Genomic DNA, 20,160 nt, shown 5'->3' with positions numbered 1-20,160 from the left:
GTTCGGGCTCGAAGGGCCTTGGAAGCTTCTCCGCTCCCACCCGAGCTGAGGCTGCCCCAGCCCGGACAGTGCCCAGGGCCAGGCTGGACGGGGCTTGGAGCAGCCTGGTCCATGGGAGGTGTCCCTGCCCGCGGGACCCGCTGATCCTGAAAGCCCCTTCCCACCCAAACCACCCCGTGGCAGTTTTTAGCCGTGTTTTTTTCCGAGGGTAACAGTGAAAAGGCAGCCCACGCTCTGATGTTTGATACTTTATTGGCTGTCTCTACTTCGTTATGGACACCTCGATACCAGAACCGTCACCACTACACCGGAGCAGTTACTCAAACACACTCTGCAAACAGCAACAGACCCCAACGCACCTCCGCGGGCTTCACTCCCAGGAGCACATTTTTCCTACCTTTAAGTACGGATACCTGTGGAATAGTTGTTAACATAAGAGGCAAACTCCTGGTTTTGCTCCCAGCTCCCTCCCCCCACCCCATGCTTTCCACCACTGGAGACACTTTGTGTAATTCATTTTTTTGTTACCTCACTGAAACCTTAATTCCCACTGTTCTGCGGGATTGGGAATGTTCAGCAATGTCACTCAGCCATTCCCAGCACCAGTCCCTGCTTCCCAGGCTCTGGGGGTGCTGAGCACTCCAGCCTGGTCCTGCAAGGTGCTTTAATCAGTATTTCATGACAAAGGATATAAAACAGTCTTTAAAACCCGGGTTAATAAACAACAAGGTTCAAGGTGGGGTTCCGGTCCCGCTGGAGCACATGGAGACAACACGGAGCTGGAAGGACACACCAAGGGTGGGACAGAGACTGGAGATGAGAACACACTGCAAAGGTCAGCCCTCGGGATTAGAAAAAGGAGAGAAAAAACTTGCCCCTGCTGCAAAATGCAAAGCAAAAGGGATAATTTCCTGGTGCTGCAGCATCCCACGGGCTCAGCGTCCATGTCCTCCCCCCGTGACATCCCACACAGGGACAGCTCAGTTAAAAAAAGTCCAGTTCTGCTCAAGACATAATATTTTTCCAAGTAAAAACCCCCCCTTGAACATCCTATTTCTCCTCTGTATTTGGCCTTACAAGCTCCCTAAACACCACTGAGCTCCACACGGCGGATCAGCCCTCCCACGGAGCCCTTTGGATTTCTGCTTGTGCTGCAAACAAACACAAAATCCCTGTGCCACGTTTCCCTCCCGTGCTCTGACGGCCCTGCTGACCCTGCTCTGTCACCCCTGGGCCCATCACCGCGGCTTCAGCTTCGGCAAAACACCCATTTTGGGGGGGTTTTTGCCCCTCCTGTACCAGCTGTTCAGTTCTGCACCCCTGTCCTGGGGGATTGAACCCCCTGTGCACACCGACCCTCCTCCAGGGGAGGTTTTGCCCTGAACACACTGCTACAAACCCAGACTGGGGGGGTGCAGGCCATGGACTGCCTGAGGGATCAAACCTTGCTGGACCCCCCCAGCTGGGGCTGGGCAGTCTCCCTAATTCCCAGGTGGAATATGGCTTTTCCTGTCTGGTCACTTGTTCTGTATTAAAATCTGCAAAGGCTTGTCCTGTGGCTAGAAAATTTCAAGAGGTTTGTCCCCTGATTTCATTAAAAAACAAACAAACAACCCAAGTAGGTGTAAACTCCCTGTCCTCCCTCGGGGCACAGCAGTTACAGTTGTCCCACAAAGCACCCTGGAAAGGGTTGCCTTGTTCTTCCTTAAAACTGTTGTGTAAATGCTGACCTGGAGTGCCAAGGAGAGGCCAGACCAGCATTCCCAGTTCCATGACAACCCCACCACCACCACGAATCCACAGCAAGACGAGGTGGGAACACACAAAACCAGGAGGAAGAAAAACAAATTGGAGGTCAGCTGCCAACCAGGGATGGCAGGGGAACCACTGGCACACACTTTTCTCCAGAGAGGATCAAAAATCTGGGTTCAGAGGCTCCTAAAACCTCGTCTAATGCAGCAGCAAACCCACAGCTGGGCCTGGTGACAGCACTGGAGACATCACAGCAAGGGGCAGCAATGACCTAAAGAAATAAACCTTCCAGGACTATTTACAGGAAAGTACAAACCCCTCAAAGACAACCCACTGCCTCTGGAGGGAAGGGGAGAGAAATCCTTTGTGCTGCTCTTTGCTCCTCGTTTTTAAGCCACTTGGGACCTTTCCCAGCCCCAGAGGCCCCGGGAAGAGGAGTCACATCCCAGGAGTCACATCCCAGGAGTCACATCCCAGGAGTCACATCCCAGGGGTCACATCCCGGGGGTCACATCCCAGGAGTCACATCCCAGGAGTCACATCCCGGGGGTCACATCCCAGGGGTCACATTCCGGGGGTCACATCCCAGGGGTCACAGCCCAGGAGTCACATCCCAGGAGTCACATCCCAGGAGTCACATCCCGGGGGTCACATCCCAGGGGTCACATCCCAGGAGTCACATCCCGGGAGTCACATCCCGGGGGTCACATCCCAGGGGTCACATTCCGGGGGTCACATCCCGGGGGTCACATCCCAGGAGTCACATCCCAGGAGTCACATCCCGGGGGTCACATCCCAGGGGTCACATTCCGGGGGTCACATCCCAGGGGTCACAGCCCAGGAGTCACATCCCAGGAGTCACATCCCAGGAGTCACATCCCGGGGGTCACATCCCAGGGGTCACATCCCAGGGGTCACATCCCAGGGGTCACATCCAGCCCCGCCCGGTGCCCCGAGCCGGGTGGGCACAGACACACAGGGACAGGACCGGGAGGACTCACTGGAACAGGACAGGAAAGCAGGACGTCCCCCAGCCCAGACCGGGGGCTCGGGGCTCCCCCCAGGCTCGGCGGGTGTTGGTGGTCGCAGGTGACCCCGTTAGCTCTGGCAGCCGGCGCCGGGCAGGGGCACGGGGGGCACGGCGGGGTGGTCGCTCTGGAACACGCCGAGGTCCTCGCCGGCCGTGGGGGCTCCGGGGCCGGTGGTCCCCGAGCCCTGGGGTGGGCAGGGGCCCCGGGGACCCCCATGGCTGCGCCCGCCGTGGGAGCAGTCGTGGTGCCCGTGGTTGCCCAGGCGGCTGGAGGCCACCACGGCCTTCATGGCAGCCTGTGGCAAAGGCAGGGGGGCACAGGGTCACAGAACTGCAGAGCCACAGAGTCACAGAACACCCCCAGCTGGGAGGGACCCACAAGGACCATCCACGTCCAACCCCTGGCCCTGCCCAGGACACCCCAACAATCCCACCCTGTGCCCCAGAGCGTTGTCCAAACCCTCCTGGAGCTCTGGCAGCCTTGGGGCCGTGCCCAGTGCCCTGGGGAGCCTGGGCAGTGCCCAACCAGCCTCTGGGGGAAGGAGCTTTTCCAGATGTCCATCCCAACCCCCCATATCCAGCCCCAGCCGTTCCTTTGGGCACTGAGTGATCGTTAGCAGGTGCTTGGCAGGATCCTCCCTTTCAAAGCCACTCTCAAAGCCACTCTCAAGCCCCCAGCAGTGGAGGGGGAGGTGGCAGCCCAGCCCTTCCCCTCTGGCCATGCTTTTCCCTGCAGCAGCTCCACCGTCCTTCACCACCTTCCACACGGGCCCCCCTGCACTGTCTCATGTCCCTCTGCTTGGGCTGGGGGGTCCACGACCCCGGTGAAACGGCCCTGGTTGGCCCCAGCCCTTTGCCCGAGGGCACAGGACCATGCCCAGGGGGTCGGGTGCCCCCCCTCACCTTCAGTTTCCTCCTGGCATTGAATTCCTGCAGTTTCTTCTGCGTGCTGTCCATGTGAGCAAACTTGGCAGCCTTCCCGGTGACCCAGGGGTGCTCCAGGGCCTGCGAGACCGTCAGCCTCTTCTGGGGGTCCAAAACGATCAGTTTTCTGACCTAAAGGCGAGGAAAACGCCCCGGGTTTGGTGATTTCCCGGGGGCTGAGCCCAAGCCTTGCCCCCCAGCCCCCCCCGGGGCCGCCCCCTCACCAGGTCCTTGGCGTTGGGGGACACCTCGTCCCACCACGGGGACACGAACTCGTAGTCGCAGGTGAGGATGCGGCCGTACATGTACTGGTCCCCCCGCGGGTCGAAGAAGGGCTCGAACCCGCAGAGCCTGTTCGGGGGGGTTGAGAGGAGCTGCACCCAGCGAGCCCCCGCTGGGGGACGGGGTGGGACAAACCCCCCCCCGGCCCGGGTTCCACCCCCCAGGGGCACTCACAGGATGTAGGTGATGACGCCCACGCTCCACATGTCCACTTCAGGGCCGTAGGGGCACCCGTGGAGGATTTCGGGGGCTGGAAGCAGAGTTGGGGGGTTCAAACACACCCCGCCTGGCACGGTGGGAGCCTCACGGCAGAGGAAACGCCTCCTGGGCACCGGCAGCGTCTCCCAGGCCTGGCACAGCCACCAGCCACCCCTGCACCGAGCTGTGCACGGCCTCAGGCAGGGAAGGACCCCCAGACCCCCCCCAGCCCAGCCCCACCCCGCTCACCGCAGTACCCCGGCGTCCCGCAGACCGTTTTCATGGTGTCCTGCTCGTCCACGATCTTGGAGAGCCCGAAGTCGCCTTGGAGGGACACAGGGGAGCGGCGCTGCCATCAGGGAGGGGCACCAGGACCCCCCCCTCGTGCCACGACCCCCCAGCAGGGCCCCAGACCCACCGATTTTGAGGGGGGCGTCGGGGGACAGGTCTGCGTAGAGCAGGTTCTCCGGCTTCAGGTCCCGGTGGACGACCCCGTTTTCGTGCAAATACTGCACAGAGGGAAAAAGTGGGATGAGGAAAGGAAGGGAACGGCCTCAGACAGAATCTGGGAGGTGGCAGCAGCAACTGGGGACCTGTAACAACCCCGGGACTGACTCGCCCGGCGGGTCCTTTGGGAACAGCCCTCATGGCAGGGCACAGGGGGGTCTGGGGAGGACATTTCCACTTAGGAGTTCCCATTTTTAAATCCTCCTGTTTCCATAGAAACCCCCCCTCCAGCAGACCCGGGATGCAGAGCAGCACTGACCCTCCTCCCTCCTCCCCTAAAAGTGGATCCATCTCACAGCGGTGCCTGTGGAAGGCCAAGGGTGAGCAGACAAACGCCTCCCCCAGGGGTATTTGGGATGGGTGCAGCTCTGGGTGCCTCTCCCAAGGGATATTTGGGTGCAGCCCACACAGTGACACCCCCAAGCCCCCCGTGGGACCCCCTCCCTGGAAGACACGTTACCGAAACTGCCTCCAGGATCTGCTTGACCACGTGAGCCGCGTCCCGCTCGCTGTAGAACCCCCTCTCCACGATCCTGGGGGCACACGGGACCATCAGCCCCCTCCATCCCCATCCTGCCCCCTCCATCCCCATCCTGCCCCCACCATCCGGGGGGGATCCGTCCTGGGGACCCCGGGCAGGACATACCTGTCAAAGAGCTCTCCCCCCGTCACCAGCTCCAGGACGAGCGCGATCTCCGAGGGCGTCTCGAAAATCTCCTTCAGCTTGATCTGCAAAGGGCGACAGGAGGGGGGTGGGATGTGGAGGAGGGATGTGGATGCGGGATACACATCCCGGCTGTGCTGGGAGGAGCATTTCACCGCCAGGGGAAAAGGGTTGTTTCGGGGCAAACCAGCACGTTTCCCTCCTCGCCTCTGGATTTGTTTAAACACGAATTGTTTTAAGTGTTTGCAGCAGCCCTGCTCACTTCACATGGACTGAAGATAAACCTGGGGACGGGAAGAGCCGGTGCCTTTATCCTCTTCGTGTCTCCGAGCTCATTTGCCAGAGGAGGAGCTCCCTGAGAGAGGTTTGATTTCACAGTTCCAGCTGTGCAGGGCCTCGGTGCCTGTGCCCAGCCCTGCCTCCATCCCCTGGGATGAGTCCTGCACATCTCTGGGGTGCAGGAGGCACAGACAGAGCCCCACGGGACGCGCTCTGGGATCAGGGCTCTGGGACTGAACCGTCCCTGGGACTGTTCTGCAGCAGAAGAGGCACCAATCAGTGTTTTCCTCCCGAGTTCTGCCTCAGCCCCCACTCGGGCTGAGCCCTTTGTGCCGCCCCAGCCCATCTGGAACCGACGATGATTCTCTCTCTCGAAACAGCGACGTCAAAATGCAATTTTGCCTTTTCTTTTTTCTTTTTTTTCTTTTTTTTTTTTTTTTTAATGGAAACCCAAGAATTTCGTGCTTCTTAAGGCTTTTGTGACACCACGAATTTCATGGGGCTTTAATCATTCCCTTCCCAGGCTGGGTGACAAGCCGTGAGCCCCCGCGGGGTGAGAGACACTATGTGGCAGCTTATTGCATTAGAATAATACACGGAGCACTATAATTTTCCCATTAACTTCAAAAGTTTACAATCCTATTATCAGCCGCTGTCGAGGTCGGTGCCGCACGATAGCGAGAGCGGAGACGGCTCCGGCGTCAATAATGGAACAGAGCAGCTCCTCTTCAACAATCACTTGAACTTGGGATGAGCAGAACCCTACAGAAACCTCGGGGATTTAAATATTCAAAGTGCCTGGATCCTCCTCCACGGCTGTGGAGCCGCTGCCTGCAGAGGGGAGGAGGAGGGAAGGCAGAAATTGGATTTTCTGTTGTGTTTCTGATAACACATCAGAGAGGAGCCTCTTCCCATCCCCGGCTGGGACCGGCTGGGCTGCTCTGAGTGGGTGATTTCCATCCTGGCTGCTGTCCCTGCATCCGCCCTGGCACTGGGGGAACTCTCCATGGAAAAGGCTGAAGCACCAAACTGCCCCCAAGCACTGTAACACCCCAAGGCAGGCCCACACCCAGCGGGCTGAGGGGCTTAGGGACATCCCAGCCCCAGCACTGCCCCCGTTATCCCTGGCTTTGGACAGGTTGGATTTCTCTTGGCTTCGTTTCTTTGCATCGAGGTTTTGGGGCCCCTCCAGAGAGTAAAGCTCCAAGGGTGGGTGACATGGCTGGGCTGGAAAAAACTGTGCCCCGGGTTTGGGGGACGTGCAGCTTGGGCAGGAGCAGCCAGTGGAAGGCAAGGTCCCAGTGACACCCCAGCACCGTCCCAGTGACACCCCAGCAGTGTCCCAGTGACACCCCAGCAACATCCCAGTGACACCCCATCAATGTCCCAGTGACACCCCAGTAGTGTCCCAGTGACACTCCAGCAGTGTCCCAGTGACACCCCAGCAATGTCCCAGTGACACCCCATCAATGTCCCAGTGACACCCCAGCAATGTCCCAGTCACACCCCAGCAGTGTCCCAGTGACACCCCAGCAGTGTCCCAGTGACACCTCAGCAATGTCCCAGTGACACCCCAGCAGTGTCCCAGCCACAGTCCCACCGGGAGCAGGCCCTGTCCCACCCTGCCCTCAGCCCCACTGCAGCTGCCAGGCAGATTTTTTTGTGCCATTTCTGTAACTCAGGTGCTCTCCAAGACACTTTTGCAATTTTCCAGCAGAACCAAGCAGCTGGGAATAAGCCTTTCTGGGGAGGTGGGGGGGCAGTGGGATGGAGCCCCCCAGCCCCTGCCACTGGGGAGGGGCTGTGCTGACAGGGGTGGGATTTGCTCCGCTCTGGGAATCGCTCCCATCCCGCTCCCCACCCCCCTTATCCCCCTTATCCCCCGGGTGCTGAGCAAGGACAGGCAGGGGAGGGACACGGCCCCAGCCCCCCGGCCCCGGCCTCCCCTTTTATCTCCCCTGGCAGGATTCATTACAGACGGGCAATTTTCTGTGGGATTCATTTGATCTCCTCGGTGGAAATTGCTTACTGAATGGAAATCTCAGGCCAGGGGACTCGGGGGGGGAGAGGAGGAGGATGGAGAGTCCTTGATATCAGAGGTGGGAGCTCAAAGGAGCTGCAAGGACCAGGAATTTTATGTGGCAGCGAGTGGGGAGTCACCTGGACCCCGTCTGAGAGGCAGGGAGGGGACAGGGGGTGCAGGGAGGGGACGGGGGGTCCAGGGAGGGTTTCCCATGGGGTGATGGGTTCATCCTACACCAAGATGGGACAAGGACAAGGACATCCCAGCCCTTCCCTCAGCACTGGGCTGCCTGTGGGCAGAGTTAAGGGGAAAGCAGGAGCCCTGGGCCTGGCCCAAAGGGAGCTGGGAGCTGTCCCGGGGGTTGTACTCACGATGTTGGGGTGTGAGAGCCGCAGCAGGACCCCGATCTCCGTCCTCACGATCTTTTTGTCGATCTAGAAAGCAGAGCCCACACAGAGGTTGTGTCACCTGTGCTGCTGGGCCTGAGTCCGGCCCCCCACCAGAGACCCCCCCTCAGCACGTTCCCATGTCAGTCCTAGGACCCGTTTCCCCAGAAAAATGCACCCAGTGCCCCCCTGCTGCACCCCCAGCCCAAACCCCAGCGGTTTTGTCCACCTGGGACCCCCCAGACCACGGGAGCCATGCCCAGTGACAGCCCCGTGCCCGTTCTGGTGCTTTGGCAGGGAGGGGGGACTCCCTCCCGCTGCCTCCCCCCCCCCCAGAGCCCCCTCACCTGCAGTGCCCCCGTGCCACCCCCCCCCACTCACCGTCTTCTTCAGGATCTTGGCAGCGTAGGGGGCTCCTGTTCCCTTCTCCTGGCAGCTGAACACCACCGAGGTGGCTCCCCTGGGAGGGCATGGGGGGGCATGAGGCTGGGACAGGGCAGGGGGGCCCACTCTCCCTGTGCCCCTCACCAGCACCTTTGCCAGTGCCAGGTCGTGGAAGCCCAGCGTGGGTCCCCCTCTTGTGGATCCCCCTCCTATGGATCCCCCTCCTCCTGCATCTCCCTCCTTGTACCTCCCCATCCTCGTGCACCCCCCCCAATTCCTGCATCCCCTTCCTGCACCCCTCTCCTGCATCCCCCTCCTCCTGCACCCCCCTCCCGCATCACTCCCGGCTTCCCGGGCCAAAGCCATTGTAATTAAAACCGAGTTCTACAGGGGGTTTAAATCCTTAAGCGGCTTTCGCGACAGGACGGAGCCGCCGTGGCCCCGCTCTGGGGACAGCAGGGACGCTGTCCCAGCCCAGCCGTGTCCCCCCTGTCACCACACACCTCCCGGCCGGGCTGGGCGGTGACACGGGACCGTTCCCTTCCCACCCCGCGGTGCCCTCAGCCGGCGGCGATCTCACATCGAGTTAATCACGTTTTCTGAGCGCTGGACGGTGAAATCAGCCCGTCGCTCGGGGCCATTCCGGGGCTCATTTGCAATTCCATCTCCCTGCCTGGCTCCCGGAGCACATTAATTCCTGCCCCCGAGTAATCGGCCGCGTTTTACTGCACTTTGGATTCGGCGCCTTCTGGGACGGAGCTCAGGCTGTGCCAGGAGGTGCCCGGCACCCCCCCTGCCTGTACTCTCGGGCTGGCAAGAACAGACACCCAAACCCACCGACTTCCACACCAAAACCTCCCCCCAGCCCAAACCTGCCCCCGGGCAGGGCTGTGCGACCTCCACCGTAACCCCCCCACGCTCCCGGCTGCTCTCCTGAAAGAGGGATTTGCCTTCAAACCCAGAGCAGATTTTGCAACTCATCCGGCTGAATTTGGGAACGGTGTTCCCATGGCAACGGCAGAGCCGGGTACCGAGTTCCACCGGGATGCTGAGGGGCCCGGGGGGAGCAAGCCCCAGACCCGGCCTCGTTTCAAAACATTTTCATCCCTTCGCCCAAGGCTCTTCATGAAATTCTACTTTGCACACAAAGAGCGATTCGGAAGCGCGTTGTTCCCCCTGGGAGGGGAGAGGCGGCCGCCGCCGCTCCAGCCCGGGAAAACGGGCAAAAGCTGCGACTGGAACCCAAAATGGCACCGCCGCTGCTGTCACCGCCACGACAGTGCACTTCCAGTGGGACAGGCCAGGAGGGTTTCTCCTCATTTCCCAGCCGGGCTGGATGCAGGGACAGGGCCCTCCACCCCCTCGCCAGCAGCTGAATCCCAGCCCGGACCCGTCGCCCTCCCACCAGATTTTTCCGCACGGACAATTCCCAGCCTGATTCCCGCCGCTAACAAGATCATTTAGGAGCGCTCGGTTCGGCGTTTAGGAGGAGCCGGAGCGGCTCCCGAGCCCGCTGTGCCCGCGGCTGCCCCTCACATTTCCCCAATTACGGCCGCGGTCGGATTTGCGCCGGAATTCGCTACACCCCCGGCCCGGCCTCGAATAAACATCCCCAATCAACCTTGGCTGGACAGGAGATAATTGCATTTGCTTTCCAGATGAACTGGAAAATGTTGAACAATGGGATTTGCCCGGACCGGCGGCGGGGGCACGTGCAGGGAGGGATGGATGGCTGGGAGCAGCCCCGGGCTGGGGCCTCCCCGCTGCCACCCCATCCCTCCCCGGCTCCCTCCATCCCTCTCCTGCCCTCTGGGGCTTCCTGGCCACAGTCGGATCCAGCCTTGCCAGGAGAGGCACTAAGGGAAAGCTGTGCATGGTGAGCAGGCTCCCAGTGCCCCAGATCCCACCTGGATCCGGGCGTGTGGCCGTGAGTGGGTGGCTCCAAAACTGAGACCAGTGTGATTTAAAACTGGATGGATGGATGGATGGATTGATTCCAGGAGCTCCAGGCCTGTCCCTCTGTCCTACATCCATCTCTGCAGGGCTGGGAACTGCCAAGCCCTGGGCTGACTCGGCCACACCTCAACAAGACTCTTAAATTCCCGCTTTTACCAAAACTGCTGTTTGTCAGAATCCTCTGCCAAAGGCAACCCGGGGCAGCTGGGACTGGCCCAGCCTGAACCACCAAACCCACCTGCACATCCTGGAGCCCCCTCAAACAGGACCATCAACCTTCCCAGCTTCCAGGGGGGCTCCCAGCAGCCCTTTGCACCCCCCACCCCGGGGGGCACTGGGACACCTCCCCCGGGATCACAATCAGTGCCCTTGGATGGGTTTTCCAACCCAGGGGGGGACAAATCCAGACCTGGGAATCCAAGGCCTGTGTCCCTTTGTGGGGGCTGGCACTGCCTGTCCTTTGCAGGGGGTGCTGCAGGCGGGACCCTCATGGCCCACCCCAGAGCCTTGGGGTGCTCAGAGGGGAGCTGGGTGTCCCCAGGATCCCACTGCCCACCACGGGGGAGGAACATCCAGCTGCACAGGGACAGGGACCCCAGGCCCACCCTGCCAGCCCCCCCTGATGCTCCCAGACCGCAGCTGCAGCGTCACAAACCAAGGCCCAGGTTACACGTGAGGGGAGGGTCTGCCACAGTCCACCCCCCAATCCATCCTTCCATCCTCCCATCCCTCCCTGCATCCCTCCATCCCCCTTCATCCATCCCCCCTGAATCCCTCCAACCCCCTCTGAATCCCTCCACCCCTTCCCACGTCCCTCCATCCCTCCCCACGTCCTTCCACCCCTCCCCTCACCAGGCCCGTCCCTGCCCCGACCAGGACTCGCTCCCATCCCGGGGGGTCTCCTGCCCCCCCCAGTCCCTCCCCGTCCCCCTCCCAGCCCGCACCGTCCCAGCTCGGGGCCCATGACGTAGAAATCTTCCAGGGCCACCTCGCGGTGGGATCCGTCGATCCAGAACTCGCTCTCGCTCTTGGAGGACGGCATGGTGGCCCGGGGGTGGCGAGCTCCCGCCAGCTGCTGGGAAGGGGAGACCCCGGCATGGCCACGGCCCCCCCGGAGCGCCCAGATGGCCCGGGGAAAAGCAGCGCCCGGGATTATCGAGCGTGGAACCACGGCCACAAATCCCCTTCCCACCAGGCACGTACGCTGCCTTTTCCGAGATAATACCCCCGTCCCCCCCCCGCTGTGTCCTGTGCCCCCCCCCGGCTTTTCCCACCGCCCTCCTCCCCCTTTCCCGCCCCATTCCCACCTTCCCGGGGATCCCCGGCAGGTCGGAGGCTGCACCCGGGGGCTGACACGTTGGGTGTTTGCACCCCGACTCCTGCAGCCACCCCTAAAGCCCCCCCGGCCCCCGCCCGCCCCGCAGCCCCGGCAGTTTTGGGGTGGGGTCGGGGCCCAGCACGTACCGTTACCTGCGGCGTCGCTCGTGGCCCCCCCGGCGCTGCCTCATCCCCGGCGCGGGGCTGTGCCGAGGGTGGGCGCGGGGGGTCCTGAGCCCCCGCCCGCCCCGGGGCTGGTGCTGAGCTCGGCCGCGGCCCCCAGGCCCGTGCGGCCCCCGCTGCTCCCCAAAACCGAGCGGTCACGGCTCAGAACCTTGGCCGGGCTTCACGGGGCGGCGCTGGGATGGAGGGATGGAAGGATGCCGGGATGGAGGGATAGGAGGATGCAGGGATGGGAGGATGCAGGGATGCAGGGATGCCGGGATGCAGAAGGCAGGGACGCCGGGCAGCACGGATGCAGGGATGGGAGGATGCAGGGATGGGAGGATGCAGGGATGGGAGGCTGAAGGGATGGGAGGATGAAGGGAGAGGAGGATGAAGGGATGGGAGGATGAAGGGAGAGGAGGATGAAGGGATGGGAGGCTGCCGAGGCGCCCGGAAGCGGGAGCGCGGGGCTGCAGGGAGAGAGGAAGGCGGTGATGGGGGGCCGGGGCTGCGGAGCACCGAGACCCTCCCCGGCAGCATCACCGGCGGCCGCCGCGCTCCCCCGGCTCGGCCGTGCCACCCCCCGGCCCGGCGCCGCCACTGCACCCCCCCGCCGCCCCCCCCGCCCCCGGGGCTGCGGGACCCGCCCGGTGCTCGCGGGGTCCGGGCGGCCCCGACCCCCAACCCCCGCAGCCGCAGGATCGGGCCCCGCGGCGGGGCCAGGGCGGGGGCACCGCGGCCGATCCCCGGGACCACCCGGCACCCCCCGGCGCCGAGCCCCCCACCCTGCCCCGCACCTCGGGGAGCGCCCGCGGCCCCGCAGCCGCGGGTCAGGGCCTGTCCCCCCGAGCCCCCGGAGCCCGGTATCCCCCGGGACAGGGGGCGCGCCTGCCGGGGGGCGCGGGCGCTGCCCGCAGCCGCCGCACGGTGACGCCGTCGCCCACCGGATGGGGACGGGGGTGGGAGGGGACGGGGAGGGGCTGGGATTGGGATTGGGGCGGGATTGGGTTACGGGGATGGAGTGGCAATGGGCTGGGAAGGGTGGGAATGGGACTGGGAATGGTAGAGCTGGGGTGGGACTGGGATTAGAGATGGGGTGGGCTGGGGCCAGGAACAGGATGGGAATGGGATTGAGGAGAGAGGTGGGATGAGGCCAGGGATGGGGTGAGACTGGGTATTGGACTGCACTGGGACTGTGGATGGGTTTGGGATGGGGCCAGGGATGGGAAGGGAGTGGGGATGGGATGGGAATGGGGTTGCAACGGGTCCAGGAATGGGGTGGGAGTGGGGATAGGGCTGGGGTGCAGTGATAGCCACGTCCTGTGAGCTGCTGCGGTTCCTGCAGCAAAGGGACGAGGAAATTCCTCCTGAACGTCCAATTTTTATGTTTTCTTACTAAAAATTGGAAACAGGGAGAGCACCCCATGGGGCACTGACCCTCTGGTGGGGCTGAGGGGCAGTGAGAAACCCCCACTAAAAATGCTGCTGCAAAGGTCTCGATGGCACAAAACATTGTTCTCACCATGGACTTCCCAAGTATTTATTAGAATATTTTATCACATCTGAGGGAGGCAAACTCAGCCCTGCTTGATCTCCTCCAGTTGCAACTCCCTTTTGAAAGGGATGTTCGTACAGGGAGTGACCTGCTCCATGAATAAATTGACTCTGCCTCCATTTCTCCCCCGTCCTGGAATGTTGTGGAGACAAGGGTGGGCTGGAAAAGGCTGGTTTGCATAATTAATATTTATCACTTGATCCCAAACAAGCACAATCCCCCCGTTCATCCCTGGCCCCACAAACTGTGTGTGGGGGCTGTGTTGGAAGCACAGAGGAAGCCCCTTCCTTTTGGAAACCCCTTCCTTTTGGAAACCCCACAGTTCAGGTCTCAGTGAGAGGCACAATCCCCCCCCGGCCCCCACAGACACCCCTGGGTGGGCACTGGGTGGGGTGTGGGGCTGGATCCAGTCTGGGCAGAGGGAGATTGGGATGGGGCAGCCCCAGTCCCGGGCACACCCCAGCACCCCAAAATCCCCAAGAGGAGGGGACTGCCCTCTGCAGCACCCTGTCCCCAGCTGGGACACATTCTCGGGGTGCAGATCCAGCCTGGGCTCCGGGAACTGTCCCATCCTCCACCGGCTCCGTGGGACGATGGGGCTGGATTTGAGCCTCCAGCCTTTTGTCTGCGGGAGAGGAATTAATTATTTTGTTCTCTCATTACGCTGGGCTAAAACCCATTTCAGAGCAGCATAAATTTAGGTGCCTGAAGTCGCTATTTTAACATCCCGGGAAACGTTTCATTCCCTCTGTCGCCCTTTCCCAATCATTTCTGTCTCACTGGCGGCCATCGACGTTCCGGATGAAGCACAAGATGGAGGGACATTAACAAATACGGCGACAGGGCCCTTCCCTGGCTGGAGACCGGGATGGAGAGGCCGGGCAGGGACCCCCACGGTCCCCCCCGAGCCCCCGAACCACCAGCGCCGAGCTGGGTGTCCCCAGGAAATCCCAGCGCGGGCAGAGCCGAGTCTGGGAACGGCCCCGCCAGGGACCGGCTGTTTCCGAGTGCTGCTCAATTGTTTGGAACATAAAATGGAAATTAATACACGGGGTGAACCCCCTCCAGCATCCCCCCCCCCCCGTCCCAGCGCCGCTCGCCTCGTTAATTGAACGGCGCGAAGCAAATGAGGTCAGAGCTCACTTCAGCCAGACAAGGACACGGGAACACGCGCGGCTGCCGGCGAGGCTGGGCTCTACCTGCCCGTGTTTAGCATTCCTGCCGGGATCCGCTCATTAAAAACCTAAAAGGCGGCTTAAGCATCCCATTAGAGCCTCTCCGGGCTCTGGATCCTTCCCTCGCAGACGTGTTCGCAGGGAGAGCGGGACCGGAGCGGGGCGGTGGGAGGGAGCAGGGAGGGGGTTTGCACCTGCCGAGGGGTCACATCCTGCCCCATCGCCGGCCCGGGGGGTTGGGGGGCCCTCTGGGGGTCCCTCGTGCTCCCAGAGCCAGAGGGTAGGAAGGCAGGAGAGCTGCTGGAGGCTGGGATGCTGCTGGAGCAGAGCAAACTCCGTGTCTGGGACGTGCTCCCGCTGCTGGGGATGCCCAGCAGATGGGGGGCACTCAGGCCCACCTTGAGACAACTCGATGCCCCGGCCATGAGCACCCACATTTCCAGGTGGGATCACCTTGTGCTGCTGTCTCAGGGCTTTGGCTCCAGGAACCAACCCAGAGCCCACCCAATGTCTCCCCTCTCCCGGAGGAAGCTCAGGCATCCAGCATTCCCTCTTTCCCAGCGTCTCCCTGCGTCCTCCTCTGCTTCCTCCCTCTTCCCTTTCTCCCTCTCTTCCCTATTTTTTTTTTTTTCCCAGGCAAGAAATGAGTTGTCTTCCCGCAGATGTGACTAAAAGCACTCTGGAAATGTCAGCCACTGCTGGAAAGGGACCCAGATAACATTTAGCTTTAGGTAAGAGAGTAGATTTTCTCTGCACTAATTCATATTTATAAGCTCTCGTGTTCCCGGGGAGAGCGCGGCGCTGATGGCACTCGCTGATTGCCAGCGCGCGGAGCAGGGAATTGTTTTCACATCCCAGATTAAAGAGTGCTTTCTGCTCCCAGTGGCACCTGTGTATTTACACTGGTCATTCTCAATTCATTCTTATAAGATTAAGACTGGAAATGGGAAATGGTTATACAGTGCCCAGCCTGGAGGGGCCGGGGGGGGCCGGGGCAGAGCCCGATCCGAGCAGGGGGAACGGGGGCTCTGCTCCCCTCCGGGGGCTCCCGGGGGGAAAACTTCATCCAGGTGGGAAAACTTCATCCAGGTGGAAACTCCTCATCCAGATCCTGTGGGATGGTCCCTCTGCATGACCCGGGTGGGGATGGGTGGGGATGGATGAGTGGGGATGGATGGGGATGAATAGGGATGGGTGGGGATGGGTGGCCAGAGCAGGACAGACACAAGCACACGATAGATCAGCTAAAAGCTTTATTTCTATTAAGATTAGGTAAAAGATTTATTTCTATTAAGTTCAGGTGAAAGATTTATTTCTATTATGACTCGGTGAAAGATTTATTTCTACTATTATTATTTTTCAACACATCCCAGGGTTTGTGTCAGCTGATTAAAAGCAAACAAGTAAAGCTCTTCTCCTCCACAGCGGATCAAGGATTTGGGAACTTTTAGAGCTTTATTTAGTTTTTCTCTCTTTTATTTAATTTTTTTTTGAATCGTGTTTGCGAAGTGGCTGAGCAGCTCCGGAGAGAGTCGGAGCATAAACACGGGGGGAAAGGAAAAAAAAAAAAAGGGTTGTGTCAGGGATTGAGGGGCTGGAATTAGGGGGAGGAAGGGGCAAAATAAAAGGGGGAGGAGGAGGGGGCGGGGGATGCAGGAGGGGTTGGGGTGGAAAGGGAAAAAGGCGAAAGGAGAAACAAGACAATGGCAGAAGGCACCCCGGGGACTTCCTGAGAGGTTTTAGAAATTCAAAATACGCCTTGGAGCCTCAAAGCTGTGTCAGTCACAGCCCCGGCGCAGGGATCACTAAGGCTGCGGCCAAACAATACCAGATTGTGTGAGGAAGGTGGGAAAATCGGGGGTCTCAGCGGCTCCCGCTCAGCCCGGCGGTTCCGCCCGTCAAGCACGCGTTCCACATGAATCAGCTCTGGACAGAGCCGCCGCATAATCCCCGCCAGCCTCGCTATGACAACTTGAAGGAGAATTCGGCGGCTGAGTGACAGCAGACGGAGAACTGACAAGGCAAAAGGCCGCAGGACTTTCCTGCCCTTTTTTCCCCTGGTTTTTTTCTCTTTTTTTTCCCCTTTTATTCTCTCTTTCCCCCCCCCCAACAGTAACTTTTGCTGGGTGGCTCGCTGGGGCGCACACACGTACTGCTGTTTGGGGCAGAGGGGCTTTGCTCTCTCCTTGAACCCCTCTGCCCTCTCCCTGCTCCCGGGGACCCTTCCTGGGATGCTCGGATACCTCTCCCACCCAGACAGGGGGCACGGAGGGCTGGGGGGTCACGCCGGGGCTGCCCCGCTCAGCACCAGCCAAGGGCAGTGGCAGTGACCTCCGTCCAGGGCTCTGGTGACACAGGACACGTGGCACCAGCACCTCGCTGTGTCCCTGAACCTTCATCCGAGGGCTTCTGGCTTTAGCACAGCCCCTCGGGGGGCACAGGGTGGTGGGACCCCCAAAATGGGGACTCACAGCATCCCCTCTGGGGTTGGTTGACCTGGAGGGGGGAGAGGGAGTGTGCCAGAGCCCTGGGGCTCCCCCAAATCAGCCATTAAGGCTTTAATTACACCAGGCTTGTTATCAGAGGGGTGTGATGAGCCTTGTGTGGGTTTTCCAGTTACTCCTGGGCTGGGATCACCCACGTGTGAGCGAGGGGGCCACTTTCAAGGGCCTCCTGAAAAATTCCCCCCTCGAGCCAGGGGACACCGGCAGGACCCACCGTGCCGTGAGCCAGGGCTGGGCTGGGGGGCCGTGGGTGTCTGTGGGGAGGGGACCAACATCCCAGAGCTGCTCCCAGACAATATTTAAAGGTTCCAGCGTTCAAAGCTGCTCCTCCATGGCCGCAGCTGAAGGAAGCTCTAATCACCTCCCTGCACACCCCCCACCCCGCGCTCCCGCCTCGTTAGGTAAACGAGTGTATTATTAATAATCATATCAAGGATAAAAAGTGCTTTTGTCACCTCTGGATCCCGCTCCTTTCCGGGCTGCCCTGTTCCGGTTCCACATGCCTGCTCGGGGAGGCAGGAGGGAGAAAGGAAACTAATTAAAAATTGCCAGTGTCTTATGTCGGAGCGTTTGGGTGCGTTGGGTGGTGAAAGACGAGCGGCTTGTTGCAAGAAAATCAATTTTACAGTTACAGGAGCAGAATAAATAGAGGTGGTGCGTTAAGGCAGGAGGATGAGCAGGCTCTGAGGGTTCCAGCTCCGCAGGGACACGGGATGAGCCATCCCGGGATGCTCCAGGTGCCCCCGTGTCCCCACCCAGGGAACCGCGGCCGCGCTCCCCCAGAATGTGGGTTTTTTTCGCCCAAAGCAGCTCTGAAGATCAGGCTGGTTATTCCTGGGGAGGAAATTCTGGACATTTTTCAAGGACAGGCGGGATTGGGCCCCCAGAAACCCGCCCTGAGCGTTGCCATGAGGGGCACGTGGAACCGGGGGGGTCCCCCCATCCCGGGCAGCCGCGCACGGCCCCGCTCCCGCTCGGAATCCATTCCCATCCCCGCCGCACGAGGCTCCATCTGTATTTTATTCCTCTCTCCTCTCCGCAGGCCTGTGGCTAAAACCTATTGGTTTCGTGCACGATTTCATTGTCTTTTTGGGGTCAGGGAAGTGGCGGAGCAGCCAATTCCCCTTGGCAGGGGGGTTAAACGCTGCCGGCCCCGCGCAGAGATCCCGCGGGGGCCCCGATGCCTGGGAATGAGGGAGCAGCAGCCGGGGGTCCCCGACCAAAATGACTTTTATGCTAAACGGGATGAGGGGAGGCGGGAGCGGGCGGGAGCACGGCGGGAGCGCAGGTCCTGCTTTGGGATCTCACTGCTGCTTCCAGAGCCAGGGGACCCTCCTGCTCCACCGCCCTGGATGCAGCAGCCCCTTCCCAGCCCTGGTGTTCCCCTTCTGGCTCCGCTGGCCCCTTCCCAAACCCGGCTGGGCACTGTGTCCTCTTCCCAGTCCCAGCCCAGCCCCGGAAGGATTGTCTTTTCTTTGCTCATCGCACCAGAAACATGCCCATCCCTAATCCCCAAATTGTCCCTCACCGGTTTTACATCCCTCTCTAAGCTCCTCATAATAGATTTATTTTCAAAAAAATTAAAGAAGGGAAGGAAATAAAAACCCCTGTGCGGGTTATTACAGGATGTTTTGGTTTTAATTGAAAACTACTCGGAGCAGAGGGGACGGATCCAGACCATCACCAGCCTAACCCAGCGCCTCGGGACCAGTTTGTGCCAGATGTCACGAGCATCCCGCGTGGAATCCCCGGGAAAAGGGAGAGGGAGGAACCACATGAGGGGCCCTCAGGCCGAGGGGCTCCATGGTGGGGTGGGGAGGGGATTGAGGGGTTAGGGGGGATTTGTGTGTGAGTGTGAGTGTGCCCAGCACGTCTGACGTGTTCAGGGGACACAGCCCTCCCTGTGCCGTGGATCCCTGGATCCCCAGGATGGTGTTTGTGGAGCTGGAGCTGCCACGTGCCCAGCAAACACCCTTCAGCTCCCAAGACATTCCTGGAGCTTGCTTGACCAGGAGTTTTTGACCAGGAGCTGCCTTGAGCGGGCTCTGGCCTGGCAGGAGGGAGGTCTCCGGGTGAATCAGCATTTCCGAGCTGAGCCAGGCATCCCAAACCCCCATTAGCACCTAATGAAAGCGCAGCTAATTATGAATTAGCGCGGGATGGAAATGTTTGTGTTTCTGTTCCTCGGGAGCTGCTCAAACCCCTTGGCCAATTTGGAGCGAAGGATGGTGGGGATCCCTCGGCCACAGGGCCAGTGAGGGGCTGCTGGGGCAGCCGGGGACAGAGAGGGGCACACGCAGAGCTGGGATAAAGCTGGGGGCACCCAGAGCTTGGGGGGCAGCACTGTTTGCACAGGGGCTCATGGCACAGGGGATGCTTTCACCGGGCACGTTGGGACCAGCAGCATCCCCAGGACGGGCAGCTGCTGCCCACACCCCCCTGGCTGGCTGTGGGGACACAGTGGCAGCCCCAGAGCTCACAGTCACTGCCCGGTGTGGCCCTGTTGGGGTCCTGGGGGCACCCAGGGCTGGCCGTGGGCAGCACCGTGCGGGCAGCCCCGGGCTGGCACCCGGCTCAGGCTCGGCCGGGCTCGGAGCTCGTTGTGGATTCACGGCACTCCCCGGCACAAATGGGTTTAAACTACCTTAAGTGTTTCAGCAGGGAACTGGCGCTGGCGGTGTAACACTGTATTACCACAGCATTAGGAGTGAAGTATTGATCCTAATCCCCTGGTTCAAAAATAGGATTATCAGAAGGGGAGGGGAGGGAGGGGGTGAGGGAGGATGCCCCGTCCCCAGCCCCAGCCACGTCCCTGGCCCCAGGAGACCCGGCCCCTGCGGTGAAGGGAGAGGTTGGGGGACCACGATGGTACCTGGGGGATCACAGCAGGACCTGGATGTCCCTTTCCCCGGGATCTCTGTGTCCCCCAGGAGCCACCACCAGCCCTTCAGGGACTTGCCCACCGTGGACTCTTTGGGAAGGGGCACAGGGTGAGGGGGAGCTGCCACCACAGCAGGTCCCCCCGAGGAGGGGGTTGCACCGAGGAGTGGATTATACCC

At 61.0% G+C, this 20,160-nt stretch overlaps 2 protein-coding genes across 4 annotated transcripts in view; both read right to left on the bottom strand.

Moving 5' to 3' along the window:
- The window catches only part of NDUFS7 (NADH:ubiquinone oxidoreductase core subunit S7), a 102,142-nt gene that overhangs the window by 14,720 nt on the left and 67,262 nt on the right, over nucleotides 1-20,160 (bottom strand). The window lies entirely within an intron of this gene.
- On the bottom strand, nucleotides 2,591-11,932 carry LOC127481549 (calcium/calmodulin-dependent protein kinase type IV-like). Of its 3 annotated transcripts, none has more exons than XM_051810968.1 (12): nucleotides 11,850-11,932; nucleotides 11,330-11,460; nucleotides 8,427-8,505; nucleotides 8,031-8,093; nucleotides 5,340-5,422; nucleotides 5,154-5,226; nucleotides 4,605-4,695; nucleotides 4,436-4,510; nucleotides 4,163-4,238; nucleotides 3,931-4,057; nucleotides 3,686-3,838; nucleotides 2,591-3,078 (listed from the first exon to the last, which is right to left on the bottom strand). In XM_051810968.1, the coding sequence occupies exons 2-12, from the start codon at nucleotides 11,425-11,427 to the stop codon at nucleotides 2,851-2,853; spliced, it is 1,146 nt and encodes a 381-aa protein (XP_051666928.1). In that variant the 5' UTR covers nucleotides 11,428-11,460; nucleotides 11,850-11,932; the 3' UTR covers nucleotides 2,591-2,850. The 3 variants fall into 3 exon arrangements, with proteins under 3 accessions (XP_051666928.1, XP_051666927.1, XP_051666929.1); XM_051810967.1 differs by having other exon boundaries at nucleotides 11,330-11,457; XM_051810969.1 differs by lacking the exons at nucleotides 11,330-11,460; nucleotides 11,850-11,932 and adding an exon at nucleotides 9,024-9,287.

This window comes from Manacus candei, unplaced genomic scaffold (assembly GCF_025592945.1).
Source record: "Manacus candei isolate 608988 ecotype Guabito, Panama unplaced genomic scaffold, ASM2559294v1 h1tg000080l, whole genome shotgun sequence".
Lineage (NCBI taxonomy): Eukaryota > Metazoa > Chordata > Aves > Passeriformes > Pipridae > Manacus > Manacus candei.
The sequence above is the reverse complement of the archived record's forward strand: the minus strand, read 5'-3'. Positions and strand labels throughout refer to the sequence as shown.

Bases quoted from the DNA above. Each gene is read 5' to 3' on its own strand.
- LOC127481549 (XM_051810968.1), bottom strand. From the start codon at position 11,427: ATGCCGTCCTCCAAGAGCGAGAGCGAGTTCTGGATCGACGGATCCCAC. The intron at 8,506-11,329 runs GTGCGGGCTGGG...ATGCCCTCCCAG, and splicing joins ATGGGCCCCGAGCTGGGACG to GGGAGCCACCTCGGTGGTGT. The intron at 4,239-4,435 runs GTGAGCGGGGTG...CTCTGCTTCCAG, and splicing joins CGGGACGCCGGGGTACTGCG to CCCCCGAAATCCTCCACGGG.